The sequence below is a fragment of the Lathamus discolor genome, chromosome 13 (assembly GCF_037157495.1).
Source record: "Lathamus discolor isolate bLatDis1 chromosome 13, bLatDis1.hap1, whole genome shotgun sequence".
In the NCBI taxonomy this organism is placed as follows: domain Eukaryota; kingdom Metazoa; phylum Chordata; class Aves; order Psittaciformes; family Psittacidae; genus Lathamus; species Lathamus discolor.
In genome coordinates, this window is record NC_088896.1 from 6,857,265 (window position 1) to 6,875,560 (window position 18,296).

The window sequence follows — 18,296 nt, forward strand, 5'->3', positions numbered from 1 at the left end:
CATTTAAAATTACGTACCAAGTGATGCACTTTTAAGCATAGTTCTGTCCACTGATGTGCTGTTAGTGGAAAGATAAACCAGAGGGCAAACCTAATAAAAAGGAGTCAGTTAAAGACAGCTGAACACCTAAAGAAATCTTTGCTCCATTCTTGCTTTTGAATTGGTTGTCAAGGCACTAGAAATTGATACCATGGTCAATCCTGCACCTCCACCCACCCTGTCCATCACTTTATAGCCTCTACCCAAGGCAAAGAGCTTGCACTGATGCTGAACTCCTCTACCTACAGCACCAGGCTACTGCCACCAGACTACAGGTGTATGCTGCACGGAATGCACGCCAAGTGCATCAAACAGGAAAGGGCTGATCTTCACTTCTAAACTCCAGTTTCAGAATACTGAAGTTCTGATAAATTTAATTCTGCGTGGCTCCTGCAGCCTAAAATTCACCATCATGAGCCAAAGGGCTACCCACTTGGCACGTATTTTCTCTGTGCAATTGGAACTGTCGTGGAAAATAAGTTGACATTTGTTAGATTCGTATGTTAAAGAGTAATTTCTCTTCCCCTTGACAATGTCCACTAGCAAGGAACACTATCTGCTGGACAGATGGGAAAGAGTAAGGGATGCAACTTCCAAATAACCCTGGAAAAGCAGAGTTGTTTTGTCAGCCTCTGAGTTATTTCTCCTCCCACTCACATTCAGGTTTTGAAAACCTATTCAGTTAAATTTAGTAAAATCCACTAAAATAAAAACCTTTGAATAAATCTAATCTTAACCTTGGTTAATCTTATCTAACCAAGCCTCAAAGTATGAATACTACAAGCCTAAAACAAAATAATCTCTCACTGTAGTTGCATTTCATTTCTCTTTTTAATAGAGCATCCAAAATGAAAGTTTACAGTGAGTTTAGTAAACTGTAAATCAGCGCTTTTATTCAATGTAGTTTCTGAGCTATTAATCCTCAATACAGAAGCAGAACGCTGACGCACGGGCCTAGGACCTCTGGAGAGAATGGTTCAAATCCGTTCTGATGACGTGGAAAGGGAATTTTCATTGAATCACCAGAGTCCCTTCTAGATAGATCAGGTCGCGCGACAGCTCCGCATTCACACAGCTTACAGCCTTAACGCTCAAGGAAAGAAAATATAAAATTACCTTTTGACCTCAGCGAGCTGCAGTTATGGAAAAACAAGTGCAAGTTTTGCTCTGTCAGGAGTGTTTTAGGTAAAGCAACCTGTTATTGTGGAGCATCAGTGCAGCAGTGCTCTCCATCAAGTCCGCTGTGAGGCACCGAGTCAGACTGTTTTGCATCACTAGCACCGCCAATGCAGCACCGATCTTCAGCGGGACAGTAAAAACACAGACCACAGCAGCCCATTAATTTTAAAGAATTTTAATACAAACTTAATATAAACTATTTCAGTCCCTCTTAACATGTAAGACACTGACTCAAAATACTTTTATACCTTTTTTCAAGTATTGCACAATGTAGGTACAAAATTAATATTTACGATTACATTTTCTTCCATAATATATAGCAAAAATCTTTAAACTTTTAACAGAAAATACAATTTGTGTTTCTTTTGAAAAAAGCAAATATTTCGTACATTTTAATTCCACCACTAAGGAATATTCTGTACACAACCTTTTTCTTTTTTTTTCTTTTTTTGTTTTTTAGAATTGATGTCTTTAAGATGGATATCTTACAATTTCAGTAAAAAAAATACAACATGAAGCTGCTGCAGCTGTCACAGATCACTGTAGTAAAAAGATATAAATGCAATACCATGTTGTAGAAACAATATATATACTCTGATATTTTACAAACTTTGTACTAAATTAAATTATACAATTAGAAAAAGACCAATAAACCCACCTATTAGTGCCAATTTTTTTAATATATATACATATATGTTTGGGGACATATATATATACACATGTGAAAAAAATCAGCCACGTCCTTGCTATATCTTAAATACTGTAAGAGGCCATATTTTGAGAGTATATTTTTTGTAATGTACAGTCAGTATAAAATAATTTTGTGCTTGGTTGGCAAATGAAAAAATGATGCATGTTGTATTTATCTAACCAAGCCTGAATGTATTCATACTACAAGCCTTAAAAAAAATCTCAAGAGGTGGAAAAAAAGATACACCCTTGGGTACGTGCATTTTAACTTGTACAATAGTATTTACTTGTATTTCACTTTCGGTTTATTTTTAGTTAGCCATAACTGGCTGGAATTGCTGGTTAGAATACTGCATGTTGTTTAAACTAAAATTCAAGCCATCCACAAAAGACTTCTCATTTAGACCTCCATAGGCTGCAAACATATCAAAGGCATTACTGTACTGAAGAGGACTGAGGTTAAGGGGGCTGTCACCAGGAAAGATGCTACCGGTACTACCTTGACCCTGCATGTTGGGGAAAATGAACTCCTTTGCGTTAGGAGAAAGGGCAGAAGTCTTCTGCTGTTGCTGTTGCTGCTGCTGCTGACTGCCTAAGCCAAGCCCGTAGAGAGAGTGCATGGAGGAGGAAAGGGCTTTCTGCTTCAACAGGTCATTGACATTCAAGCCAAGGTTGGTGGGAGAGGTGCGGGCGACCTTGTTGCCACGGCCGCTATTCTTCATTTTGGTCGAGCCAAACTTGGTGGCAGCAAATGTGGCAGTGGTGAAGGTTAAAGGCTGAGTGGAGCGGGGCATGAAAGTTGGGCTCACAGCAGCAGAGTGGCCAAAGGGAGGAGAAGGAGAACTAGACACTGAAGATGCTGGGTCACTAATTGGCATGAACACCTGGGCCTCTGGGTTAAAGCTGTTCTTGATTTCCTTATCCAACTCACATCCATTTTCATTATCATCCACATAAAGCACTTTCACTGGTCCCTTTTCACCGATTTGGTATGAAACCTCAAACGGGTCAATCCAAACACTAAGATCCTGAGGCAAGTTGCCACGAACATCATCAATGTCCAAACCACTCTCTTTGGATGCTTGTTCTATGACTGGGTCCACTTTTTCCCCTATATGTATACATCTAAACCCTGATCCTTTGTATGGCTTTTCTGGATACCAGTGCCCTTCATACTTCTTCTTAAGAAGTCTTTCAAGCTCTTCACCAAAAATGTTGACACGTCGTCTGGGAAGCTTATTGTACAAATATGAAATAATAAAATTGAGTGCTACTTGGATTTCAAGCTGCATAGCTGCTATGCCACAAAGTTATAAGTCTGCTTCAAAACACGAAGAAGAAAGCCTTCAAGATGCCACAGGGAACCAAAATTTCATTCAAAGTGCTGATCCTAGTTGATTATTATCCTTCACCTTGAGTGCTCTTGTTCCTTTAAGAAAAAACAAAAGCAAACACATCCAAATAAGGAAAGCGTAAGATCAAGCTCTGAGGCCTATTCTTTTAGCCTCGCCTTCTGCATAAAATAGGCTACTTTAAGTCAAAAAACGTGCATCAAACTGTTTATGCTCGTGCCTGCGGAAGGTGAGGATGTCAACTACATTCAGGATGACTTACAGACAATGCTGCGGAAGATGCACTAGGCGTGTGTTTACATATACAGCATGGGGCATTTCAGAATCACATGAGCTCGCCGTCGAGCTATTCAGAGAGCAGCAAGGATAATTTTTAAGACATCACAGAACTGCCAGGCCTGTCAAGGGTTCAATTACCAACCCATGTTTGGATGATTTATACTACTCAGCTGCAAAATTTAGCACCAGGCTATTAGTTTATCCTGAAAGGTCTTAGTCCAAGGGTCATTTATAATTTTAAAGTTTGCAAACATACTGGCTGCACTGTTAAGCTGCAGAATTGTAAAAAGGTTAACAATTGCTTTAGAAGATTTCACACAAACAACTGAAATTATGCAACACTTATTTTTAAGTCCAAGCAAATCATCTATATAACATGTGTGCTGGTGAAATCATGGTAACTGAAGAGAAAATGTCCGCTGCACATAGACAAGAACTCTTCCTGGAATAGCTACAATAATGCAGTCAATGCATACAAAATAGATGCATGGATCCTGTCATAAGGGTGGCAGTGACTGCGATATAATTACAATAAACTGATTCACAAATAATTCCCTTTCTACTAATTATTCTGTATTATGAGATGTAATATATTAATATATACTGAATCGATATATTGCACTGCCTGTAGTTCAGATTTTATAAAGTTACTAGGGCTAACAAGGCTTCTGCTAGCCTCAAACCCGAACGCTTTTCTCCACCACGACTCCATTTTATATTTAATATAAAATATGGTTGCCACTCCTTCACAAAGGACAAAAGAGGAATTAGCTAGCTGAAGTTAGAAAAGGGACAAAAAATCAAAGATGAGCACACATACTGTTAACAAAAATCCCGCAGTACCTTTTCGTAAAGGTATTCATCAAGAAGAGACACCTTTGTGTTCAAAAAGTTCCACTGAACCAATATATATACGTATATTTGGCTCAAATTAAACGGCCAACGAGAATTTCAATTAACAGTGTGTGTTCTTCTGCACTGCATCACTAGGAACAAAATTTAGTGTAGCTGTCGCTAAAGATTAGAGAAATCAAAGTCAGTATCAAAATCCTTTAACAATATGGATGCAATGATTGCTCTATTTCTTGCTCCAAATAATCTCCTTTTAAAGTCTGGAACCCTATTTCCCAGCCAGGAGTCTTCTCCCCAACATGGTATGGGAATAGTTTGAAAGCTTGTACGATAAGGCGACCTTTAAACGTTTGCTGGATCAGCACTGGGTGTGGATAAGGAAAAGATCAAGGGCAAACAGAAGATATTTACAAAAGGGACACAATCAGTACAGAAAAATCTGATTGGGTGATTAAAAGGGGCATTTAAAAATGATTTATTAATCCATCTGGTTTGTTTCCCTTCCCCCATGTCCTTTAAGACAGAAATGATTCTTTCAAGGTGCACCGGGCAGACGCTATAAATTTTCCTAAGCCCCGAAACTGATCCATGGTGCAAACAGCTGATCAAACAAATCAGCTCGATCATTTCAAAGTCCCTTTCTGATGTAAAGAGCACGGTATTTCTCAGGGACCCAAGGCCACGAGCCCCTCAGCAGCAGAGCACCGGCAGGAGCCTGAAGCAGTGAGCGGAGTTACATAACCAGGCAGTCGGGTCTCATTAGCTTTCTGCTCACAGCCCTGGGAGCTCCGGCAACAGCAGGAGGAGGAGGAAGAGCATTTTCTGAGCCCGTAAGAAAGAAAATGAACAAGAGGAAGGCAGATAACTGGAAGGAGGAAGGGGGGGTTGGGGAGAGACTGCAAGGCCCTTCTCAGCACACAGGCCCGGCGACACCCCTTTGGGCCCCCCCCCGCGGGGCAGGGTCCTGGAGGACGGTTGCCAGCGCTGCCCGGAGAGGCCCAGCGCAGCAGCAGCTATTAGTCAGCCGGCAACGCTCACTCCTCCCAGCCCGAGCGCGTCCAGGGCCCGCCTTGGGAGGGACCCTCCGGCTGCCCGGCTCCCCCGGGCCGTGCCCTTCCCACAGCCCCCTTTCTGTGGGGCTGCCGGCCGCCCCCTCACCCTCCTCCCCACCGGCTCCCGTGCCGCTGCAGCCCCCGCGGCACCCGGCCCTGCCCCTCCCCGCGGGGCCGTGCCCGCCTCAGGCCCCGTCACCTCGGGGTCGTGACCGCCTCGACACCCCTGCCTCAGGGGCCGGCCGATCGCTGCCTCAACGGACAGGGCCAGAAGGCCGCTGCCTTAGGCCCCCCGCTACTGCAGCCGGGGCCGCACCCGCCTCACCCCCCGCCTCAGGAGCCGGGCGGTGGCTGCTTCAACCCCTCGCTCGCCTCACGGCCGGGGCCGGGCGGTGGCTGCCTCAACCCCTCGCCTCAGCGTCTGCCATCGGCCTGGGGCCCTCCCAGCGCACACGGCCGCACCGGCCTGCGCCGTCCCCCCGCCCTCAGCGAGCGGTACTCACCCGGGTGGGTGTGCGGGGGGTAGTGCAAACGATCCCGGCGGGGGTGTGAGTGCGGGGAGGGGCGGGGTGGGTGGAGGGGGGGTGCGGGAGGGGCTCAGCACCCGACCCCCATCTCCGAGAGCCGGCTCCCTCGGCGAGGACGGGAGGGGATGGGAAAGACAGAGAAAAAAAAAGAGGGAAGGGGGAAGGGTTGGAAAAAAAAAGGGGGGGGGAGGGAAAGGGGGGAGGGCTGCGCTGCTCACACCCCCTCGGCGGGCGCGCTCGACCGCCACAGCTGCGCTGCTTCTGCTCCTGCCCCGCCGTCTTGCGCGCCCCTATATATCGCCTCCCTCGCCCCGCCCCTCCCGCACCGGGCCCCGCCCCTCAACCCCGCCCTTAACGACGCTAGTTCCCCGTCTAGCCCCGCCCACCCCCCGCCAGGCCACGCCCACGCAGCCGCGCAGGGCCGTTTGCTGCCCTCACCCCCCCCGTCGTGCAGGGGCCGTTCTCAACGTCAGCTCGCGCCTCACCTCACAACACCGTTGCGTCACTGACGGCGTCAAACGCTGCCCTCGCGCCCCTCACCTCCGCGGGGGGGGGGGAAGGTGCCGGCGCTGAACTACATCTCCCATGACCGCCGCTGCCGTGCGGCGAGGGGGGCACCTCGGCAACGCCAGCGGGGGCTCGGCGAGGGCTCCCGCAGCTCTTCACGCTGAGCCACCATTGGGCGGGCTCGCCATGGCCACCCTCAGAGGAGGGGGCGCACCTCTACACCCCCCCCCCCCCCCACCGGTGGCTAAAAATACTCCCCACAGGTAGCAACGCTTGGCCGATTGGCTGCCTGCCCGCCGAGTAGCCTCCTGATTGGTCACTCTGTGTGGAGGAGGAAGACGTCACACGCCGGTTTTGGGGGGGAAAAGTTACCCGAGGGGGAGGAAGCGCGGGGAGCCCGTGAGGGGCCGGGCTGTGGGGGCCGTCTCCGCGCCCGGCTGGCCCCTGTGTCCTCGCTCTGCCACCGAGCCCGGTGTGGGCCTGGCTTTAACCGGCCCGGCCTCGCTTCAGCGGCTGAATCCACTGCGGGCTGCCGGCCAGGCAGCGCGCCGCCGCCTCCTCCCGCACCGAGCGGCTTGTGGGCTAAGAACCAGCCGCGGTGGCGGGAGAGCCAGGCCCCTCTGTTCGTTAAAACAGCACCGGTTTTGCTCTTTAAATACACTTGCGGGTGTTCGCAGCGCCGGGGTGGGTATGGTTGGCTGCAAACCAGCGAGCAGGACCCGGTCTGGGAGCACAAACTGTGGAGGTTTTGGTCTTTCTTCTCCTCCTCCTGCTCTGTGTTTGTACAATAATAAAGCATTTTGGCATAAATGCTGCATGGGCCCCAGGAGAGGTTTGGAAATGCCAGTCGGAAGAAATGCCAGGACTGTAACCCTTTGGGGTATATACCAGACTGTGTGGAAGGCCGGAGCCTGAAAACCAGAATGCTAAACAGAGGAAGATAGCATTGGGGATTTTCCACAGCTGAAAAATCCTGCTAGAAGGCCTAATTCATTGTAAACCACAAAGGTTTTATTCAGCTGTATCAATGTTGGTGCTCTCAGGATTGCAGTATTGCAAACAACGTGAAAATCTGAATCCAGAAGCAAAATAGTTATGGTTCCCCCCCTGTTTTGCAGTCGTTTTTAACCATAAGGGGTTGCGCGGGCCTTCAGTGGAAGTTGTGTCGTCTGTCATCACTGTGCGCCCCAAATGGAGAATAAAACGTGGAGATTATAAATTACAGGCATTGGCAACTGGGAGGCTACTGGGAATTGCTGGAGCACAGCTGGCAATCCAAATGAGAGGCTCGGAATTCTTGTTTTGAACGAGTTGTCATTACTTTTACCACAACAGTTAAGAGACAATGGGAAATAACTCCCAAAGCAGACAAAGTGAAAAGACAAATACAGGGGGGTTGTTTATTTAAATTAGAACTTAGAAATCTCCCTGGTACAAGGAACACTGAACAGGCTGACAGATAACATCGGCTGTGTCAGTGAACACAGTTCAACGTGTCCCAGTGCTCCTGCTCTAACTGGGGTAGCAGCAGCAGCACATTTCCCTTTGAAGTGGGGAAAGCTGCACAACACCGTAGATGAATGTTTCCAGGTGAGATTTCATGAGGAGCTTCACAAACCTAATTTGTGCTGCTGAGTTGCTAAAAATAAAGAAGGTTGTAGAAGCAGAGACTCTCTTAAATGGCTTTGACACTACATGAAAAGCATTAGGAACGGAATTAAATATACAGAGCTAATGCATAATCAAGGCAGCTGTGGGAGCCTTTAAAGCTGTGAAAACGGTGATGTACTTATGTAAAGGAAGCTTCTAATGCAGTCAGTGCTAACATCGCAGGCTATTGAACAAATCAGAGGTTAAATGTTAAAAGACAAGTGATTGCCCTAAGAATAACCTCTTCAGGTCAGCAAGAATCACACCTGTTCCTAGTAATACAATAGTTTCAATTTATCCTCATTTGCCTGAAAACAGAAAGCAGATCTGACTTTTAGACTGCAGTGACCATTGTTGTCCATGTGTGTGACATCAGCACCAAACTGTAATAATGCTAAATTCTTAGCACCTAAACCCAGGGTCTAATCTGGGATCACCTGTATTCTCAAAATGCCGACTGGCATTTTGATCCACAAAGAGGTCAGGATAGGACATACTGTATTTTTCAGTCCTTTTGATTAATACACAGCAATAACCTCCCTACTAAAAAACTCTTTTAAGAATGCAATCAATACAAAATAACAACTTCAGCAGCAAAACTTTACTCATGGTGCCAATTCTATTCAACTGAAAGATTAATCTTGAAAGAAAGGGAAAAAGAAATATATAGTCTCATCTTTCCTGACAAACCTTGACCATTTTTCTCCCTAGCAGAGCAAATCAACAGAAGTATTTCAGAGCATGGCAGAGAGGCAGGAGTGAGAAGACTTTCTTAATCTGTGTTAAATGAGAAGGGTTTTGATCTCATCCCTTGTTCATAGCCATGTCCTGCGATGCTGGGCAGCATGAAAGCCATCACCACTAACTGAACAATGGGCTCTGCAGTCTGATCTCTGCACCGTCAAAGAACTACATTTCTGCAAGACCTTGTAGAGACTATAGTGTCTATACTATGGTCCAGAGATTATATATTATATATATACTATATGTATAGTGTATAGTCTCTATAAAGGACCTTCTTTGTCTACTAAAGCAAACTCAGTTTGGTTCCTCAATTAATAGCAGTCTTTAAAAATTTAAATCAGCATTATTTACAGATAACTAAAGCCAAAATGCAGTTTATTAACCTTTAAATTTGAAGGAATTAAAAAGAAAATTTGTACTTGTCTATGTCAACATGAACAAGAGTTTAGAAGCAGTAAAAAGCAAGGCTCACGATTTCCACCACCTGTCTTTGTCCTTTTCATCTTCTCTGCTAGATGAACATTGCTGTTCCTTACAGAATATATAAGATTTGTTCTGATGGTGGACATGAAGCTTTGTAACATACATTCCGAAATATAGTACAGTCTCTTTTTTAATATTTTCCTATTTAGGAACACAGTTCTATTAGCGTGGGAGCCTGGGCTTTGAATTGGGAAAAATGGAAAGTTTTCTCCATTGTATTCATTCCTCTCTAACCCAGTTTTATCCATTTGCTGATTTTAACGCATGTTCCTTTTTCCCTTCATCTATCAGTGTGAGCAACCAAGCATGGCTGCTCTCCAGCATGTATCTTAACAATGATTTTGAAATGCAGCAAGATTTTCTTACATTTCACTGTAACAGCTGAAGCAGTGATTTTTCTGTAAGTGCAGATTACAGAGGGTGTGTGTACCCATCAGATGTCGCCCAGCTTCAGGAGCTCTCTGACCTCAAAGACTTTTTTAGATGGGAATGACAAAATTAGCTTGTGTATAGCATTGGTTTGGTGGAATAAAGAATAACAACAGAATTCAGCTGAAACAGAGAAGTTTATGGGGCATTGTCATCATAGAATCACAGAATACCAGGTTGGAAAGGACCTCCAAGGTCATCTGGTCCAACCCTTAGCAGGCAGAGCATGACCTAAACTAGATGTCCCAGCACCCTGTCCAGCTGAATCTTAAGTGTCCAATGCTGGGGAACCCATCACTTCCTGGGGAGATGATGCCAGTGGCTGGTTGTTCTCATTGTGAAAAATTTTCCTCTTGCATCCAGTTGGAATCTCCCCAGGAGTAACTTGTGCCCATTACCCCTCATCTTTTCCACTTGACTCCTTGGAAAAAGGGAGTCTCTGTCTTCTTTAGTCACCCTTTAACTACTGGCAAATGATGATAAGGTCCCCCCTGAGCCTTCTTTTCTCTTTTTCCTCACAAGGCTTCCCAATCCTTGGATCATCTTTGTGGCTCTTCTCTGGACCCTCTCCTGTCATCTTCTAGGAGAGCCCCAACCTTGTCTCTAGTAATGTGAAGGGGGCACATGGTTAGTTCCCTGCTCGCAGGAGCAGCTGGCTGGCAGGCGCTGCTGCGTGCAGCGTTACATGCTATGTTAAATGCACACATGGCAGGATGTGTGTGGCATAACTCCTGTTTGCAGACTCCTATCCTCAGGTCAAACAACCACAGTCAGCGACTCCCTGTGAGCTGCTCTGTGGCTCCACAGCAGCCCAGGCTGTGCCCAGACTTGTTCTGCTGCAGTGCAGGGGACTGAGGAATGGGATTAGCGTCCTGGGGTTGCGGGAGCGTGCAGGGAAAGGACGGGAAGGGGGGGGAACTAGCAGTCAGATAAATGTCTATCGGTCTTAACAGAGGTACAGTTAATCTCACTACAGAGGCAGAGAAATAGCCTGTGAAGGGGAAGGAGGGAAGTGTTGCGGTAAAAGGGGGAGAATGGAGGACAGAGGGTACAGCAGTGAGGCGCTGTGACTGTGTGGACAGCCCAGCATTATGTGTCCTGTCCTGGAAGCCCAAAAGCCCAGATAAGGATTCTCATGAGGTGCTCTGGGTCTGGCCTGCCCCCACACAGCTCAGCTTGGCAGGCGAAGCCAAACCTCAGCACCAGCAGTTCTGCTGTTGGTGGCTCTGGTGATGCCAAGATTTGAGACACTTGGCTACCAAGAGCTGGGGCTTGTATGCCAAGGACTGAGAAGCAGTTTCCAGATCGGGATATCTACAGCTCTGTGCAGCCAGCACACTGAAAAAAAACCCTTCTAAGCTGGTATTGCCTTAGAATTCAGTGAAGATTAAAAAAAAAAAAAAAAAAAAAGTACAAAAAATAGTTAAAAAAGTAAAAAGAAAAAGAAAATTAGAAAGAAAAGAAAGAAGAAAAAAAAGAAAAAACTTGAAAAAATAGAAAGATAAAAGAAAAGATGAAAGGAGAAAATAGAGTGGGAAAGGAAGGGAAGGGGGGAGGGGAAGGGAAGAAAAAGAAAAAATAAAAGATAAAAAGGTGAAAAGATGAAAGATAAAAGAAGAAAATAGAATGGGAGGGGAAGGGAGGGAAGGGAGAAAAAAGGGAAAGAAAAAAGAAAAGATGAGAAAATAAAATAAAATTATAATATTTTGCTGGGTCTGTATCAGTAAAGGGGATCAATCTGCAGGAGCTCAGAGCTCACAAGGACACCATTCCCTCCTAAGTGGCATGCTACTAATGTCACAGCTTACTTGGCAAATGTTACTGGTGTCCTGAGCAAGACACAGAAGGCAGCTGCTGGGTAAGAAGGAAAAATACAAGCAGGAGAAACCTGACACACTTAATAAAGGCTTTGCACCAAAGCTGTGCTCCTCACAAAGTTTAAGCCACCTTCGAGGATGAAGTTATAAGGGTTTTTTTGGTCCTGAAGCTGGTTTGAGGCAGGATCTAGAAGAGAGGCCTGATGAGTGTCATTTTGAGACTGGGGTACAGAGAAGGCTGGGTAAAAAGAGTGAAATGAGGAGTAAAGCACCTAAATAAAAATGCTGGGAGAAATAATGGTCACAGGTAGATTGGTAATGTAAGGGGATGAATGGGATATATGAGTATCAGAATTTTCTATAGCTATGAATAAATGGGCTGAGGAAAAAGGAAGGGAGAAAGATTGATTTTATACCTTAGAGAGGCTGACCTTTGAGGAAAGTTTTATTAAAATTCAATGTACTTTTTTCTTGGAGTTCACCTTTCTGCTGGGTTTGTGCCAGTTTAATGTCAGCTCTCTCCACAGTACCTGCTGATGGATAAAAGCATGAGGGTAGGACTGTCCTAGCTGATAGCTGTGTAACTTCTTAGTTAATCAGCTTCAAATGCTCTCATTCCAAACAATGATTCATAAACAGTTTTAAAGAGACAGAAAGCTGCTTTTTCAACTGCAAGGACTGCTCTCCTTAATTATTTGATGGGCATCAAAAATAAGCACTGAAGATGAAGGTCTGCTCTTTTGCTCTTTCAATTTATGATGGAGATGGCATGAAAAATTTCAGTAAGAAATTCCTGAAGAATTTTGTTTGTTTAGCATTTTCCAGGAAGACGAGAAAATCTTTTTCCTGAGAGGGAAAATCCAGGAAAACTGTTCAGTCTTTTCCCTGAGGGATACTGACTGTGAAAAAAAGATACTAAATGGGGAAAAACTGAGCATGAGGGAATGACTTTTACGCAGTCAGATTAAACTGAAAGAAGGAGCAATAGAAGGGCCTCTGTGTACCAAAAACGCCTGAAAAACACACAAGTTCTGCCAATTAATTTCAGTTAGGGTAAAAAAAAGATAATCTGAGGATTACCAGGGAGCTCCCTTTGAAATGAATGGAAACTCAACTTTAGGCAAAGATCCAGCCAATACTACTTTGTCTTGCTAGCCATGATGTCGTTGGAGCCACTGTTTCAAATCTGCACCCTTTGGCTCTCCCAGGAATGATTTGCTTCTTGCCGAGCAAGGATCAGATGAACCCCTCACTGCTCTCTCGTTTTCCAAAAAACAAGGTAGATACTTCTTGACTGAAAAGGGGTGGAAGGATGTTTCCCACACTGTCAATTAATTGTAAAGAAGCGATGGGAAGATGCCTGAATTTTTGCAATAAAATCCAGAAGAAAATATGATTTTACCATCCCTAGATCTCACCTGGTTCTTGACTAAGAAATTAAAACAACCAAGAACAACAGAGCTCAGGAAGAAACCATCCGTATTTTAAGCTTTCAAGGGATTAGCAGTCTGTTTTTTTCTGGAGCGTGTGGCCACTGACTGGGTTTCTTATGCCTCTCTGCAGTATTATTCTTATCAGTAAGAGGACTTTGAGTGTTTAGTCAGTGACTACTGGATGGCATGCAGAATATCTTTCTTATGCTTTCCTAATGTGGTTTCCAGAACATGCTTTCCTAAATATGCAGAATATTTAGGAAAGCCAAAGGTTACAGATGTATACTGGGTCTGAGAACATTCACTTGAGAAGCACCAAGTTAACCTGCTGTGCTGTCAGGCTGTGACAGTGCGGATGATGGTGAGTTCAAAATAAATTACATTCAAATGTCAGTGTCTTGATGAATGCAGTCTGAAAATCATTCTCATGAGAGGGAGATCATTGAAAACTGTCTTCATATTAATAAAACAACACAGGTGGTTCTTTTCAGATGAACAGAAACCCAGTGACTGATCTGTGCAGGCATGAAGAGCTGGTTGACTGGAAAGATGCCAGCTTATGACAGCTGAAGGTTTGACCCTGAATCTTTAAGGGTATTATCCCTGGGGGAAAAAAAAAAGCCAATGGAAATTTCTCTTGAAGTTTGCTGTGCTCTGGATCTGGCCCTTATTCAACTCTTGTTAAAGTCCATTAGGTCATGGCAACAGGAATAATGGAAGGGAGTGACAATTCAAGCTGCGTGTTTGCTCCTGAGACACACAAAGTGGATTTTAACACAGTTTATGTGTTCTGTTCATGTAAGGAGCAGTTCATGGAAGACTGAATCTGTCACTGGCATTGAAATGATCATTCAGTTTAAATTGTTGATTCAAAGCATGGTAAATCACTCATTTCCTTTACAACTTCTGATTCCTAAACGTGTAATTGCTCCAAGGTAAAGGTATAATCATTCCTAAATAATATAATACGTGCCTTAAAAGATTAAGCAAAAGGTCAAATTAGCATAACATCTTCCCTGAACTGATGGCAAAACACTGTGTAAACCTGGAGCCACATCTTCAAATCTCCCAGGGCAGTGCTCTGGGGACTTGCTGATAAAGCAGCAGCAGGAGGGAATACAGGTTCTTCTGTTTCACAGGTCCCAGGTCTTTACTATGTGATGGACATACTGAGCAATCCCCACATACCAACATGCATATAACCCACTTCATTATAACAGAATGTTTTCTCTTGAATACACAAACCAGTAGGAGCTATTATCTCATGAGCTATTATTAATGCACAAGCCTTCAGACAGTAGCTGCACACAGCACTGGATCTGTCTAGTCTCAAGAGCAGCCATAACTAACAACTTCAGAAGAAGGGATAAAATAGCCATGTTGCACAATTACATTGGTTTTGGCAATGGAAAGAAGAGATTTCTTCTTGATCCCACATGATGATTATCTTAGACGCTGGGAAATGAGCACTCGGAGTGACAAACTTTGTGTTGTAGCTAATGTAGCTGGGATTTGTAAAGAAGGTGATTCTCCTATATGACCATATTATCAAAATTGCTTTGTCGCCAACGCAGAGAAAACTGAATATAAAATTGCCTGAACATAATTGAGTGCTGACTCACCCTCCAATTAGGGCAAATGGTGCAGCGCTCCAGGTGTCTTGGAGCTCTCTACAGACTCACAATCCTATGTGCAATCTTCTGATTGATTTTTTCCTCCCCTCCAAGCAAACTTAGGTTTCATGCTCCTGTTTGAGGCTGGATGCTACAAATCCAGCTGCTGCCACAAGACATCTTCCCCCTGCTTCGTTATCTTGATGAATTTTCTGCTGAAACTGTCATCTTTCATCCTTCCTGGTGCAGTTGCTTTCCTTGCGATTATTCCAACTCCTGCTCTCCATATTCATAGCCACTCTCTGAGCTCCAACTCTACCTCTCTAGTTTCTAAGGCTACATAGCTGTGAATGCTTTTTCTCACAAAATGCTTTTCCATAAATTCTCACCATTTCATTTCAGTCAAATCTGAAGCTGCATACATACATGACACTGCTCATAGCAGACTCTTAATAAAAGCACCTGCAGACATGAGCAGGAAAATGCAGCCCTGAGTATTTTAAACAGAAATAGGGTTTTCTTCTTGAAAATAGCCTCAGATCACAAAGCTCCATTTGGAGGTAACTGTGTGACTGTCTTTAAACCCACAACAATTTTCAGGTTTTGAAAGATAAGTGGAAGAAGGGCAATTTGAAGAAGCAGTGCCAGAGATCTGAGGTGAACCGAGCCATGGATACTGGGCAGAGAGCTCAAATTTAGCTGACTGTGGCAATAGCACAAACTGGCACTTGTGCCTTTGGGTAATCTCTGTTCCGACTGTCACTCAGGTAGCGAAAAAAAGGAGTGGAAGAAGGGCCACGACCTAAACAATTTGGAAAACAGTAATTATTAACCAGCAATCCCACCCACAAGGATGTGCAGAAGATGCCAGCCCTGATCTGGAGGATCTAGGAGTGAAACCAGTCATAGAAGTGTCACAACTAGTGTCCACCTAGCCAGGAACATCTCCTTTCCTGCTGACTGAAGCATTCCTTTAGTAGCTGTTGAAAATCAGGGAGGGAAGAGGTTGAAATTTGTTTCCTTTATACACGGGACTGGTTTCATCTCACATAATAGCTCAGAAATTAAGAGTACCTTTGGCAGTCACAATCAGGCTTAGATTCTCCAGAAGCACTTGTCTCTGCACAACCCAGCCTTGTTCCTTACCAGGATCTTTAACCTTTTCTGTATGGTAATAAATCATTCCTGCCTTGCCATGAAGAGGATGAATCTCATTTGTACCTAACTATAGAGATGTGATAATGCCGTTGTGCCTTCCTACTGGGAGACTGGGCATCTGTTACCTAGAAGTTCTCCTCCAAGTTGGATCAACTTTTCTCCAAGTACTTCCTTCCACAGAGTAAAGAGAAACTGGGTTGGAGTGTATCTCTAGAGACAAATGAACCCCTAAGATAGAAGAATAAAACTGGTTTTAAAAAACCACCAGAAATATAGCATGGAGAGGTGAATGTGAAATTTAGAGCTGGGTCAGTAACTGGTCAGAATTAAGGATCTGATCTCTGCCTGTTGATCTGCACACAGGTGGATTTTGCAATGTAACTTTACAAAATGCAGACACATTTAAAAGACATAATGAAAAAAAGAGAGGAATCTCCAGTGATGAAGAAAGCAACATGTTCCGAGAGAATAAAAAAGACTGAACCCTTCAAAAGTAGCATCAAAATACATAAAAATATCCATGGCTTCCCCTGACGTGTTGGGGGTTGCTCCTTACTCCTGGCCCAGGCTGCATTTGACAGCTCTCTGTCACCTCTATTACAGGAAGTGTTTTCAAAAGGGAAAAAACCAGACATTTGAGCTCAGTATTCCTATCCAAATCGTTCTTGCTAAATGCTTCACAGCAGCCTGTCCAAGGAACATTCCCGTGAGACAGTGGAAATATTAATGTCCCCCATTCAGCTGAATCAGGGAAATGCTTACATGACAAGGAAGAACATCACTGGGAAGGCTGGAGGGAAGCACCATGGGATTTGCAGCACAGAGTGATGTGTACTGATGGTTGCATCACTGCAGCAGTGCTGGCAACTTCAGCATTTAAACTCATCTGTGGCAGCTGGTGGGTTGCTCAGCTGCAATTTACCATTAGGCTGTTGGGAGGAGTGTGGGCAGAGCGGGGAGGCAGGGGACCCTTCACTGAGAGCCTTGAGTTAATTCTGCAGTGAAGATAAGCCCTTGGATAGAGATTCTTCAAAGGGATGTGGCCAGGCAGACTTTCACCATGGGGGTCTTGAAGCAGGCAATCAGTCCCCCCTTAATAAATAAAAGAAGGTAGGAGGTGGTTGGGGAAGAGTACACTTCTTAAACATGCTGGATAAACAAGGCTGGAACATCTCTTGTTACTGATCTCAAGGCGACAAGAGGTTTTTGAAGAAGCAGTAATGCTCATGTAATCAAACAGGAGCAACTGTGCTGGTCCTGCCCTGAGGCTTGTGCTCTAAACTATAGCTAATGAGGTAAAGGTGCTGACAAAAAAAGCTTCCACAGAATCCCTGTTCTAAGGCTGCTGATTTTACTGGAACATACCCAGCAGTAAAATTCATATAGCCATCAGGAAAGCCATGTCCTGGCCTGACCCTGCCACAGAAAACAGCAAAACAAAGGGGCCGGGATTTGGGGTCACGTTTGGGGAGGATCCGTGATTCAGCATGTCAGTTTACCAAATCCCCTTTAATCTGTCACATAATGAGGGAGCTGGGCAATCACCTGCAGCTCCAGGCTGCTGCTTCATTGCACAAAGGTATGGCCCAGACAGTGACGAGCGTCTAAAGAATAAATGACTCTCAATTAGGACAGTAGGTCAGAAAGAGCAAGATGATTCATACCCAGGACATACTCCAACCATCCACAATAACACTCAGCAGTTCTATTCAGCTTTACTTCTTCAAAGCACCACAAACACCATTTCAATGGCTCTGGAGGGTAACAGGGAGTGGGGCTTGAGAAGATCGCTCGAGACCTGCTAATTCTAGGAGTAATTGAGCTAAGATGGGAAGAAACAGCTTCCACTGTCCCTCCAGCAATAGAAAGGGATGAGAGCTCTGTCCTGGTCACAGCATGCCACTGCTGGATCTAGAAATCAGGGGACATGGAGATTCACCCCCCCAGAATTAATAAATAAGGTACCCAGAATTAATAGCCTCTTTTAGAGATCTGGCTGCATGCAGTTTTCCCAGGAGCACGCAACAGGTCGTAACAGATGGGGCTTAGGAGTGCTCGGCTCCTAGGTTAGCACCCTGACAATGCCTCCGCTCAGCTGTGCAAATCGTATTTTACTTGCTTGACTGTGAGTTGCTGGGCAGTGGGAAGTAATTTTCCATGCTTGCAGTTGGCACTGGGTTTTACCTTGACTTGCTTTTGACAGTGCAAGCTCTGTCAACACTGTTTCACCTCTTAGAAAACAATAATTAAGAAGCTTGGATGATAGGTTTTAGTATGCAAGAACTCAGTGGCCAGCTCTACTTTAACCGAGTCACCACAGTTTACTACTCTGCAACAAAATGCCTTTTCCAGATTTACTTGAAGACTGGGATATCAGAAGAACCCAGGGATGCCAGACATACACTTGGTTGACTTTGATCTCTCTGAAGACAAATCTTTTAAAGTTTAGATCAAGGAATCTTTTAATGAAACAAAGACATCGTGCCACTTGT

At 44.7% G+C, this 18,296-nt stretch overlaps 1 protein-coding gene across 1 annotated transcript; it reads right to left on the minus strand.

Moving 5' to 3' along the window:
• Window positions 1-1,377: 1,377 nt before the first annotated feature.
• Window positions 1,378-6,229, minus strand: TOB1 (transducer of ERBB2, 1). The gene is made up of 2 exons (XM_065693381.1): window positions 5,947-6,229; window positions 1,378-3,337 (listed from the first exon to the last, which is right to left on the minus strand). The coding sequence occupies exon 2, from the start codon at window positions 3,198-3,200 to the stop codon at window positions 2,220-2,222; it is 981 nt and encodes a 326-aa protein (XP_065549453.1). The 5' UTR covers window positions 3,201-3,337; window positions 5,947-6,229; the 3' UTR covers window positions 1,378-2,219.
• Window positions 6,230-18,296: the final 12,067 nt, after the last annotated feature.